The 13,829-nt window shown below is 41.3% G+C and overlaps 1 protein-coding gene across 1 annotated transcript in view; it reads left to right on the top strand.

Annotated features, from left to right (window-relative positions):
- Nucleotides 1-4,191, top strand: part of LOC130887796 (solute carrier family 7 member 13-like) — a 31,077-nt gene extending 26,886 nt beyond the window's left edge. The window contains exon 4 of the mRNA XM_057790393.1: nucleotides 3,937-4,191. Within this exon, the coding sequence (XP_057646376.1) occupies nucleotides 3,937-4,191 (255 nt within the window). The remainder of the gene's footprint in view (nucleotides 1-3,936) is intronic.
- Nucleotides 4,192-13,829: the final 9,638 nt, after the last annotated feature.

Genomic DNA, 13,829 nt, shown 5'->3' with positions numbered 1-13,829 from the left:
ACTCACCCCACCCCCTCTCTTTCAGTTTCTTATTGCTCTAGCTAGAACACTGAGTACTATATTGAATAGATATAAAGAGAGTAGACAATCTTGTCTTGTTCCTGAATTTAGAGAAATTGCTTTGAGTTTCTTTCCATTTAATTTGATTTGGGCAATTGGTTAGCTGTGTATTGCTTTTATAATTTTAATTATGTCCTTTCTATCCCTGATCCCTTCAAGACTTTTATTATAAAATATTGTTGGATTTTTCAGCATCTAATGAGATGATTAGGTATTTTTTTCTTTCATTTTGATTATATGGTAGATTACATTGACTGATTTTCATATGTTGGACGTAAACCCTACATCTCTGGATGAAGTTCATTTGTTCATCTTTTGATGTGTTCTTGGATTTGGTTTGTGAATATTTTATTGAGTATTTTTACATTAATATTCATAAATAAAGTTGGTTTGTAATTATACTCTTTATTGAGAATTTGTGTGGTTTCAGTATCATGGTGTCTGTGACTTCAAAGAAAGAATTTGGCAATGTTCTTTCTGTTCCTCTGTTCCTTTTTTGTGTAGTAATTGAAAGGGTATTGATATTTAAAATTATCAGGCCATGGGCTATTTTTTTTCTTTTTGGTTGGGAGATTTTAGCTTCTATTTCCTTAGGGGTTACTGGTCTATCGATATTGTTTGATTTAACTTTGGTAAATAGTATTTATCAAGACATTTTTTTTTCTTTTAGATTTTCTAATTTTGTGGATTGTGAATTATAGATTTTCTGGATTTCCTCAGTATCTGTTGTTATGTACCATTTTTGTTTCTGATTTTGTTGTTTTTTTAATATTCTTTCTCTGCTTTATAGTTTATTTAGACAAGGGTTTGTGCATTTTGTATATTTTGTTAAAGAACAATTCTTTGTTTCATAGATATTTTGTATTGGTCTCTTTGTTTCTAGTTTTTTGATTTCAGTCCTCAGTCTGATTATTTCCTGCTTTGTATTTCTCTTGGGTCTATTTGCTTCTTTACGTTCTAGTGCTTTTTCAGGTGCCCTGTTAAGTTGCTAGTGTGAGATCTCTCCTAATTCTTCATGAAGGTACTTAGTGCTATGAACTTTCCCTTAGCACCACTTTCCATGGTGTCCCATAAGTTTGGATGTTTTCTATTCATTTTTATTGAATTCTAGGAAGTTTTTAACTTCTTTTTATTTTCTTTTTTTTATTTACTCTTTGACCCAGTGGTAACCCAGAAAAGAGTTATTCAGTTTCGGTGAATTTGTAGGTTTTTTGTTATTGTTGAAATCCAACTTTAATCCATGGCTCTCTAATAAGTTACATACTATTTAAAAAATATTTTTGTATCCGATAAGACTTTCTTTGTGATAGTTTTCAGAATGTCAGTTTTCAGAATGTTCCATGAGGTGCGGAGAATGGTTTGTGTGTATGTGTTTTGGTGAAATGTTCTGTAGAGGTCTGTTATGTCCATTTGAGTCATAATATCTGTTAGTTCCAATATCTGTCTGGTTTTTGTCTAGATAACTTGTCCATTGGTGAAAGTGAAGTGATGCCCTTCTCTGTCTCTTTTGATTATTTTTTTCTGGAAGTCAATTTTGCATAGTTATTAGCATAGCTACACCAGTTTGATTCTTAGGTTTATTTGATGGGAAAATCCTTTATGAACTCTTTACTGAGGTTAAATCCATCCTAGACAATGAGGTATGTTTCTTATCTTCAGCAAATGATGAATCCTGTTTTGGTATCCATTTTGTTAGTCTGTGTCATTTTATTGGTCAATATAGTCCATCAATATTGAGGGATATCAAGAACTAATTATTAATTCTTGTTATTTTGTTGTTGGTAGTGTTAGTGCTAGCATGTGTGTGTGTGTGTGTGTGTGTGTGTTTCCTCTCTTTGGGTTTTATTAGTGTGAGATTATCTATTGCCTGTGTTTTTGTCAGTATAATTAACTTCCTAGGGCTGGAATTCTCCTAATAGTGTTTTCTGTAGGCCTAGATTTGTGGGTAGATATTTTTATTTGACTTTATCATGAAATGTCTCTTATTCTCCATCTGTTTTGCTTTATACTTTTGCTGGATATAATCTGGACTGGCAACCATGATCTGTTAGATTTTACAAGACATTAGTCAAGGTCCATCTGGATATTAGAGTCTCTGTTGAGAAATTGAGTGTGATTCTAATAGGTGTGCCTTTATTTGTTGACACTTTCCCTTGCCACATTTTTTTTTTTGGATTTTTCGAGACAGGGTTTCTCCGTAGCTTTTGGTTCCTGTCCTGGAACTAGCTCTTGTAGACCAGGCTGTCCTCGAACTCACAGAGATATGCCTGCCTCTGCCTCCCGAGTGCTGGGATTAAAGGCATGCGCCACCACCGCCCGGCTTCCCTTGTCACTTTTAATATTCTTTTTGCTGTTGTTTTTCTGTATATTTAGTGTTTTGGTTATTATTTCATGAGAGTATTTTCTTTTCTGATTTACTCTATTTGGTGTTCTGTAAACTTTTATACCTTTATAGGCATGTCCTTCTTTAGGTTGAGAATCATTTATGATTTTGTTAAATATATTCTGTGGATTTTTGAGTTTTTTTTCTCTTTCTTCTATGATTTTGTTTTTTCATAGTGCCCCAGAGTTCTTAAATGTTTTATGTTAGGAACTTTTTAGATTTAACATTTTCTTAGACTGATACATTTCCACTCTCTCATTTTCAATACCTGAGATTCTCTCTTTCACCCTTTTTTTTATTATGTTGGTGATGTTTTCATCTGTAATTTCTTTTAGCTTACCCAAATTGGAATCATTTCCAAGAGTCCCTCAATTTGTATTTTCTTTATTACTTTCATTTTCAGGTCTTTAACAATTTTTATTCATCGGTTTTTCTTTTTTCTTGGCTTTCTCTTAGGGATTTATTGATATTATTCATTTTTTGCTTGTTTTTTCCTTGATTTCTTTAAAGTATTTTTTTACTTCTTCTTCAAGGACCTCTATCCTCTTCATGAAGTCAGTTTTATGGTCAATTTCTTGTGTTTTAGATGTGTTGAATTTTTCAGATTTGGCTGTTGTAGGATAGCTTAACCCTGGTGGCACCACATTGCACTTTCTGTTATGGATTTTGTTCATATACTGGCATTTAGCATTTGTATTTGGTCTAATTATAAGTCTAGGTGTTGATTACTGCATGTGTCTTTGTTGGATTGGTATCATTTTTTTTCCCTTGTATCTTCTCTGGTCTTCTAGCCTAAATATTCAAGGGATTTGGTGACTAGACAATAGGGAGTCCCTACAAAGGTTTTGGGATCTTGGGATCCTCAGATCTAGTGTGACCCTAGGTAGAGTTGACATTTTCTTCTAAAGTTGTAAGCCAAGATATAGAGCCCCAGAGTTCTGGAATAGTTGAGTGGGCTTTAGGGAGCATTCACAGGCACAGCTTGGTGTGTTCCCTGGTATGCTAGATCCAGCCTGGTCTCTTGTAAAGCTGAAGTATTCTTTAGAAGTTGTAGGCTCTTATATGGAGCACAGGGATTTGGAAATATTCTGAGATTGTTGGGCAGATTTACAGGGATTTAGTTGATGGTGGGTACTATCTTACATGGGGTCCCTAAAATCAGGGACCTCCTCTAAGGCTAACAGGGCTGTGGGGTATAGTATGGAGATGAAAGGAAGGAGTTGAATGAACATTGTTTCTGGTTGCAAACTGAATAATTGACAAATATTTCCTGGGTCAACAGTTTCTAATTTTGTGGTATGACCCATTTGGGCATTGATTTTTATTATGAAAAAATCTAACTTATTGGTCACTAAAATGTTTTATTTATACTAAAGATTGAAATTAGTAACATAAAAGTCTCAGACCTAAGAACAATCAAAGTATATTTTTGTTTGTCATAGTAAATTTGATAACATAGTCACTGCTAATTTTGACTTTCTTTTTACTTTTAGGTGTGGCTGCCACTTGTATTTGGATCAATAGTTTTAAGCTTGTTTCTACTCCTAACACCAATTATTAAGTCTCCAACATTAGATCGTTTCTATGAGGTCACAATTTTTTGCAGTGGACTTCCACTCTACTGGATTCATCTTCTTCTAAAGAAATATGCTGGTGCTTTTGATAAAATCACATGTTATTTACAATTACTATTCAATGTTTCCCCAGCTGAAGATCATGATACATGCTTTTCTACAAAGAAAAACTGACTACAGCGATTTCTGAAAAGAGTAAATTTTGACAAGTAAATTTTCTATGAATTGATGCAATTGTTTATATAATCCTTTATTTATAAATGCATATAATTTTAAACACAAAATTCCACATCTCTTGTACATCATCTATGAGGCAGAGTCAATATTTCCTCAAAGATTCACCTACTTTATGTAGAACAAAGACAGAAGGGAGCACAAAGTCTGCAAACACAAAATTAAATGACACTGCAATGCTAAATTCTTTTATTTTATAATATACAATGTATCATTTATCTATATCAAAATGTAACCTATCACTTGATACACATTGTGATATATTGATATTAAAATTTATCTATATCAGTTTATATATCATATATATTCAATATGTTTAGATATTTAAGTATAATAAAATGATAATAACACATATGTAATCACAGCTATGGCATTTCACTCACTAATTTCAATGGTTAAAAAATTAAATACGCAAATAAGTGATACAAAATATAAAAATGTTTATTATTTAAGAACTTGTGTATTATTGAGAACTTAATTCAATATCTTTTCCACTACTGCTTTGCAGGTCAAAAATACTTTAAGTATAAATACATGTACACAATATTCAAACTGTTTAAAAATCATATGTGTTCTTTATTCATTCTTCATCTCTATGAAGACTGAAAATTATTCTGTCAATGACTCAATAAATAAATCATATCTAAATTATTTGATAAATACTTTCATATATTTATAATTTTGACTTTTTTGTTTATTTATTTTTTCTCTTTTTTTAAAATTCCTTTTACATATCAACTACAGTTACCCTCCTGCCCATCCTCTTGTTCCCTTTTGGGACCTAATGGAGTCCTGCCCTTCCTACTCACCTCCCCTGTTGGTGACCTTTTTTGTCCTTGTTGTTCTGGGTTTCTAAGAAACTTGCAAGTTTCATGATCTCAGATTTGTTTACCAATTCTGCTTTCTGAGTATGCATTGCCTTGGCCCTAATCTGTGGATCTGGTGATGAGGTCTCCATCCCTTGGTGATGTACAATAAAGGCTTCTTATTCTGCAACATTCAGGGTGCATGTTTCACAAATCCTGATGTCCTTCACTAGGACTTGTCTCTAGCTGCACTGGCACGGCAAGTGGAAGTCCCACCAAGGTCCGAGAAAGCAGGGTAAGCAGACAGGGTCGTCCCAGGCAGGCAGGGACATATTGGGAAATCAAGATAACTGCTAGTGTTAGACCCCAACTCTGGAATGCTAATTCCTCAGGAGGGACACCCCAAGAAACCACTCATTAGTCCTGTTGATGCAAAAGCAAGAAGAAGTTTATTCTCGTTTGCGCAATAGGGCTCCTCAGAGAGGTGAGGGAGAGAAGCCCTGACTAGCTATTAGAGGCTGCTTTTAAATGCAAAAAAACCACATACTCAGGTAGGGAGTACAGTGGGTTGTTTGTCAAATGCAGGGATTGCCTCGTTTTAAGGGCATTTACTATGATTGGTTATGTCACAGGCGGGATGGGCAGTTGCTGGATCAGGTGAAGGACAGGGAAGCACCTGCCGGCTGTTGGAAAACACCTAACATTCTAGTCAACAGGCAGGGTGGGGTCATGACTAGTTCATAAAAACATGTTTTCTTCATTCCCTCCTCTTATTTTGGGAATATTCCAATCCTGGAATATCAGAGGTCCCCTTTTAGTGCCTGGTATTGTTGGGTGAGCAGGAAGGCTCGGGTGATTTCCGTGTCTATTGAGAATGCAGAGACCAAGTGAGAACCAGGAGGAGAATGATTAGGGTCCCATAATTGTTGAAATGAGGGTGGTTAACCAGGGTGATCTGTCAAACCATCCTTCAAACCAGCATTGCTGGGCCTCCCAGTCCCTTTGGCTTATCTAGCCTATTTCTTAATTTTGTCATGGAGTCCTTGATGACTCCTGAATGGTCGACATAGAAACAACATTCTTTACCTAGGGCTGTGCATAGATCTCCTTCCTTTAGGAAGAGTAAATCTAATGCCCTCTTATTTTGTAACACAACATCTAATTTAGAGATGGACTGTTCTAAGGCTCGTATATCTTCATCAATGGCAACCCATAGCTCATTATAATATTTGGGGCCCTGGATCAGGGCTGCTGTTCCCGTACCGACCCCAGTGGCAACCCCAAATCCCAGTAAGATTGCCAGGGTTAAGGCTCTCTCCGAAAGCGTGTGGAACACTTGTCATAGAAATCTTCCATGGTGTTAGTCGGATGATAGAACACCCGAGGTACCAGTTGCACCACGACACAAAAATCTTTGGTAGTGTTAAGGATCTGAGTAGAGATGCAGGGTATCCCGACCGGCGGGATACCAACGGGGGTCCCCGATAAACCTAGTGGAGAGGAATGAAAGGAGACAAGAGACACGAGAAATGACCGCAAGACAGGATTTCTGATCAAGCCGTTCCGTTTATTATTTCCCCAGAAGCTGTTATATAGCAAACGGGCAAAGGGCGGGGGGAGAGGTGTGAGGGGGAAGGGAAGGGTATCAGGAAGCTCAGGTCTGCTGGAACTCAGGTCCGGAGACATCCCTAGCTGATAAGTAAATACTGAGGGTCTGTAATTGTTGACTAACCATGGAAATGCTAATAGGTTCCGGAGCCTGGTGCCTGCAGGTCTCTGCTAGGAGATAAGATACCAGATCCCAGCACTCGGGAGGCATAGGCAGGTGGATCTCTGTGAGTTTGAGACCAGCCTGCTCTCCAAGAGCTAGTTCCAGGACAGGCTCCAAAACCACAGAGAAACCCTGTCTCGAAAAACCAAAAAAAAAAAAAAAAAAAAAAAAAAAGATACCAGGTTGATTTCCTAGACACTACAGAGGGGATAGAGGTAACTATTTTCCTTAATTTGTCAGCTTAAGATGGCTGTAACCAAAATGCAGATCTCAAAATACAGCAGCAGGTGGTGAGTTCCTTATTGCAGATCCACCATATTCCATGGCTAGGGACCAGGTAAAAATTAGCCTCTGTTCCTTCGGTTGGTATGGTGGTGTTACAGAGCCCTTGATCGGACTTGGGCAGGTGTCCTAGGCAGATTCCTTGTCCCAAGACCTCAGCCAAAGTTACTGATGGTGTGTGTCCCAAAGACATTGGTTTGCATCATTGGTGTTATTATAGGCTCCCGAGACAGCAATACCCTTATAATAAGGGGGGCTGAAGGCCAGGCAGAGCCAACAAGAACTGGTCAAGTTGAGGCTAGTTTGGTTGACGACCGAGTATGCTCCTGTAATTAGGTTGAGCAGTCTTTTCCCAGTAGGGGGAAATTCGGGGGAGGAGGTGACGTCTAAAGCTGTGGTAGGGGTTGGAATGGGAGTCTCAGATGCTGGTTCTTGGTTGCCTGGCTGGCCAGCCAAGGGACCACCCTGGCTGGACAATACTATATTTGGCCCCACCTGTTTACTAGGGGGTGACTCTATTTTGAGGTTGATCTTATAAGTGGCTACCTGGTCAGTACCCAAAAGATACCATCTAATGTCCCAGGTTCTTCCTTTTATTCAGTTTTGGTATTTTTGTCTCCCCTTCTGAGTGAAGGTGATATTGAGGGGTAGGCAAGTTGATTTTTCCCCACAGGCCCCCGGGAGTTTTCCCGTATCATCAATTAAGCAGCCGGACAGCTTGGTATAGTTTCTGTGTGCTTGGATCCAGTCCCAGGAGGACGTAGGTCACCAGTACACATCTCCTGTGGTCTTATGTCGACCGCCTTGGTGGGTTACTTAGTCTAGAGGCGTAACCCACCTGGCAGGTCCAGTAATTCCAGGGTCACAGAGAGACACTACCTGAAAAGACATGGGCGGGAGACAGGAAGAAGGCCAAGCAGAGTTCTTGTCAAAGCATCCGTTTACTAGAGTCATGGTTGCAGCTTATATAGCCTCTGGATGAGGAGTTTGGCTTGGGATGGGGGCAGGGATCTTGCCTCATGGTCCACGCGGGTCACGTAGGCCAAGAGGTTATGATCGGTCAGGTCACGATTCCTCGGCCAGGAGTTCACAGGTTGACACACCTAGTTCTCTGGATAATTAGAGTGTGAGGCGGGTTCAGCTAACAGCTAGCTCTCTATTGACAGTTAATTGGGTGCGGGATAGGCTCTGCCAATAAAACAATTCTCAATACAATTGGGAAGTGGAGCCCTCTGCAAACTCCTCAGGGCGATGATCCCTATAATAATTTTTTTGGGGAAAAATGGCTCCTGACAGTCTTACATCCCCAGGCAGCACAGTAAAAATGGTTAAGGCCCCCGCATCCCTGAGCCATGGCCCAATTTCTACCATCTTGGAAACAGACATAGAAATCCTGCTAGGCCAGTCAGCATCTCCTCTGGGGAATACTACATCCGAATTCCTCAGCTGCATTAATTTTTCCTCCTGTATTGAAGGGTAGGTTATTAGCATAATACATGGGTATGTCCCAGTTATCTAATCCTGCAGCCAGCTGACAGAAGTCAGGTGTGAGGGCAGGCCATCAGGTCCCATGGATTTCTACATTTGTGAGGGGCCAAATGACCTCCCCAGTCTCGGAGGAGACTTGCCAGGTGAGCTGTGGAGGGGCATGTGGGTTTCCTTTAACCAAGGCTAGGAGACTCAAAGTTATAACACAGTTTGTAAAAGTATTAGCTTGAGTGGATTTTGAGTGTGCTGAAGCTTCCATCCAGCTTGATCCTTCTGGGTTCTGTTGTCCTCTGGTGGTGCCCTCTTGACGTGGGATGCATGAACCCAGGCGGCAATACTGTCCACTTTAAGTGCAGTTGGGGTGGTTAGCAGCATGGTGTAAGGACCCTTCTAGCGGGGCTCGAGGGTGTTAGATTGCTGCCCCCAGACATAGATGGAGTTGCCAATATGGGGGTGAGGAGTCTCTGTACCCTCCGTTTGGTAGGCCACTGCAAGGGGCTTCCAGACCGAACTTGTATGATCTGGAACACCCTCAGCCATGCCTGCAAGTCGGGAGCACTCACAAGAGTCAATTGCAGGAGTGATCAAGTCCAAAGCGGGAGGGGGGATTGGGGGAAGGCCCTCCATATAGGATCTTGTATGAGCCCATGCCGGGAAGGCGTGTTCCAAACTCGGAACAGGGCTAGGGGAAGGAGCTGTACCCAGTCTCTAGTGCCAATCTCCATTGCTAATTTAGTTAAACTCTCTTTGTTTGTCCTGTTCATTGTTTCTACCATGACCTGAACTTTGGGGCCTATATGTCCTCTCTAACCTCCTTGCTCATGGAATATTGCCAGATAGAGACAGGAGTGGCAGAAGGTTTTAGGTCTATGACCAGTGGCAGTTGGTTAACAGCCAGTCCTATTCCAGGTGTTTCTGCCTATGCTTGGGGAAAATTTTTTAACCATATGGGATCCAGGGAAGGGGTGTCAGCTGAGGGCTTTTCATGCAGCTGGTGTTCATCCCCCAGGCATAAGGTTAGCACCTGGAGGGTCTGTATATCCGAGCCAGTAATTGTGGCCTCTTCCTTGTGAAAATGATTATGGGCTCCAACTTTTGACAGTAGGGCTCTACCCAATAGGGGTATGGGTGGGGTATGGGTGTGTCATTCCTGTCCAGTGCCTAGGTAGATAGGTTTTCCTCTTGGTAGTCCACTGATACAGGTTTTCCCCAGTGGCTCCCTGGACTCAGGAGCTTTTGAAGCTTAACGGCCCCTTTATCTGGGTTAGGACAGAGTATTGGGCTCCAGTGTCCACTAAAAAGGTTGTTAGTTGTCTCCCTACATCAAGAGTTATCTGGGGCTTGAGGGGGACTCCTGGCCTTGACAGAATGGGAACTGATTTCTTCCTCGGTTCACAAGGTCTCTTTGGGTAGTCTTTAACCCAGTGTCCTTTTTCCTTACAGTAGGCACATTGCTCCCAGTCCACTCATGTCTTTCTCCTGTCTCCCAGGTTCCTATTCTGACCTGTTCTAGTTTGCCCTGAGTTATGTACTACAGTGGCCAAGATCTTAGTTAATTCTTGGCTACACTTTTTGTCCGTCTTGTCTTCCCTCTCATCCTGTTCCTTACACAACTTTCCTCTTTCTATTCAAGAGTCTCTATTTTATTGAAAATCCTTTCTGCCTCTTTGACTAAATCATGGGGAGTATACCCCTGAAACCCTTCCAGTCATTGGAGCTTACTACTGATATCTGGTGCAGACTGCCCTATGAAGGACATAATCATGTCTGATTGGTGATCAGTGGCCAGTGGGTCAAAGGGGGTATAATATGGTATGCTTCCTTCAGATGCTCTAGAAACCATGCAGGAGTCTCCTCCATACCCTGAACTATTGCACGTACCTAGGCCAAATTGGTGGGGCATCTTCCTGTCTATTTGAGACCCGCTAGGAGAATTTGGTGATAGAAACAAAGTTGCTCCCTACCAGCCATGGTGTTGTAATTCCAGTCTGGTCAGGTGAGGGGGAAGGCATCCTCAATCTCATTTGGCAGCTGGGTGGGTCTGCCATCTGCTCCAAGGACGTACTTGTGAGCCTCAAAGAAGACTTGCTGCTTCTCCTCGGTAGTGAGGAGAACCTGTAAAAGTTGTTGGCAATCATCCCAGGTAGGCTGATGTGTGAGTAAGATGGACTCGATCAGCCCTGTCAGTGCCTGGGGGTCCTGGGAAAAGGAAGGGTTATGGGTCTTCCAATTGTAAAGGTCAGAGGCTGAGAATGATCAGTATTGGAGATGCCCTGCCACAGAATGGAGGGGGAAAGCCTGCGACGTCCAAATGCCTTCTGACAATGATACTCCCTGCTCCCTCCTGAGGTGCAGTTAGCTGGAAGGAGGAGGAGGGGCCAGTTCTGAGGCTTCCATCTCTGTAGAATCAGGGGATGGGGATTAAGGTTCTCGGGGGCCCTATGCTGGTGGCTGAACTCCCTGGGGAGGAGGTTGCAAGGGTTGGAGATAGGGAAGAGGAGAATCTAGGAGTAATAAATCTTCCTGGTCATTTGGGAGGACAGCCAGAGTCTTGAGTTTCTGTTTTGGAGGTTCATTCAAGGGAAGAAGGGAAGAGAGGGAATATGGCACCAAGGGAAGAGGTGTGAGGGGCTTTGAGGATGGCCAGGGGGCCAGTTTTGGGGCTTGTGCCCCTGATGGAGGGAGAAATGGCTTAACCCAAGATGGGGAATCCTGGAAGAGACTTTCCCAAGTAACGATGTAGGGCACTTGGTTTGGGTATACATGGGTCCTGTCTGGAAAATGTTTTTTTTAATCTGCAAGATAGTATTGAGATTAAAAGTTCTATTCCTTATCCAGCCAACCTTGAAGGTGGGCCATTCTGAGGAGCAGAAAATTTTCCATTTCTTCTTTCAGACCTCGACTGGCTGGTTCTGGGCTGAGTCCAATGGTCTAAAGTTAAAGTCAAAGGGGTGGTAACTCGATGTCCCATAACTAGTGATATCTCAATCTGAACAAAATAACAGACAAAAACCAGACACACAGACACAATAAAAATCCCAAGCTGCGCCACAACAAATTGATCTAAAATTGGAAGTAACAAACCAAGAGGAAGTTGGCTGACTAAAATCAGACTCCCTGGGGAGGAGAGAGAGGTCTCTCTCCTTCCCCAGACAACTCTTGGAGCATACTCCAGAGAGGAACCAGGGGTCTCAGAGCACTTCTGCCTCCCCTGCTAGTCCAGTTCTAATACAAGTCCTGTACAGGTACAAATACGAAGTGGACAGACTACAAAAACAACATATAAGACATAGACACATACAAGACAATAAAACGGTGAGCTCACTCATACCTCCAACCAGGTCCTGATAATGGGTCTGGGGGCATACCTGATCCCGGATGAGCCCCCAAATGTTAGACTCTCCAACTATGGGATGCTAACTCCTCAGGAGGGTTGCCCCATGAAACCACTCACTAGTCCAGTTGATGCAAAAGCAAAAGGAAGTTTATTGTCATTTGCGCAAAAGGGCTCCTCAGTCATGCGAGGGAGAGAAGCCCCGGCTAGCTATTAGAGGCTACTTTTAAAGGCAAAAACCCACATACTCAAGGAGGGGGTACAGTGGGTTTTTTGTCAAACACAGAGATTGGCTCATTTTAAGGGCATTTACTATGATTGGTTATGTCAAAGGCAGGATAAATGGTTGCTGTGTCAGGCACCTGCCAGCTGTTGGAAAACACCTAACGATCTAGTCAACAGGCAGGGTGGGGTCATGACTAGTTCACAAAAACATGTTTTCTCTAGTTTGCAAAAACATGTTTTCTTCACTGGCAGCAAAAAAGAATTGCAATTTCAGATAAAAGGATTGTTAGAGCAACAAGGAACAGTGGTAAAAGGAAGAACCTATAAAGGTGTCCTCAGGAAAAGCCACCTCCTTGAGGAAAGCTGTGGGATGGTGAGCTGGCCAGGGCCTAGTCACTTTGCATCAGGGCCAGACATCACCTTTAACACTTGATGACCAGGTTACTCACCTTCCAGGGGACTATACTGGGCTGGGACATTTTTAGTATGGGTCACTGTCCCACCGCCCACACCCATATCTATCACATGGTTGTCAGATGATCCCATATGGGTGGAAAAGTGACCCCTAACTGAAGAAAAATTATGGGCCACCCATACTGTAGTACAAGAACAATTATTTGCTGGGCATATAGTGCCATACATGTCCCCCTGGAATACTCCTATGTTTGTAATAAAGAAAAAATCTGGTAAATTGAGGTTGCTTCAGGACCTTCATGCAGTAAATAGAACCATGCAAATTATGGGGCCACTGCAGCAAGGGCTCCCCTCTCCCATAGGTATTCCCAAAGATTGGCATCTTATTGTAGTTGATCTAAAGGATTGTTTCTTTACTATTCCTTAGCATCCTGATGATTGCTTTCAATTTCCTTTCAGCATACCCTCTATTAATTTTAAAGAACCTCCATTATTCTTCCATTGGGTCATTTACTTCAGATCATGTCAAATAGCCCCACTATATGCCAATCTTAGGTTGCAGCAGCATTACATCCCATTAGACAGACATATTATGATCTTTATATGATTCATTATATGGATGATATTTTATTGGATGATATTAAATGTTTAGCAGAAGTGCATGATGCATTCGCTGATATGCAACAAGCCCTAGCAGCTTCTGTATTGATTATTGCACCAGAAAAGTTTCAAGCCATGCCCCTATATTTTCATTTTGGACACATTTTGCAAAAAGGAGGAATTAAACCACAGAAGTTGCAGTTTGGTTGTGCTCATCTTAAGATCTTACATGATTGACAACACTTTTTGAGTGATGCGTATTGGATACATCCTTTATCTATTACGTCTGGAGCTCTTAAACTGTTATATGATATTTGATCCAGGATACTTACCCCTCATACCTCCTGAATGCTTACTTATGAAGCCAAAGGAGCTCTAAAATTGCTTATGAGAAGTATAGAACAGGTACATTTACAAAGGGTAGATTATGGTAAGCCCATACAATTATTAGTGTTAACATCTCATTTTGCACCAACTGGAGTTTTTTGGCAAACTGGACCTATTATGCGGGTACATATGCCTGATTCTTCCCGTGTTATTATGTCATATTATGATTTAGTCCTGCAGTTGCTCTGGAAAGCTAGGAGAATGATTATACATTTGGCAAATTTCCAGACAAAATTGTACTCCCTTATGATAAAGATCAATTGTTACACTT

This window comes from Chionomys nivalis, chromosome 16 (genome assembly GCF_950005125.1).
Source record: "Chionomys nivalis chromosome 16, mChiNiv1.1, whole genome shotgun sequence".
Taxonomy (NCBI): domain Eukaryota; kingdom Metazoa; phylum Chordata; class Mammalia; order Rodentia; family Cricetidae; genus Chionomys; species Chionomys nivalis.
Note: the sequence above shows the minus strand (reverse complement) of the source record. Positions and strands in the feature narration are given on the sequence as shown.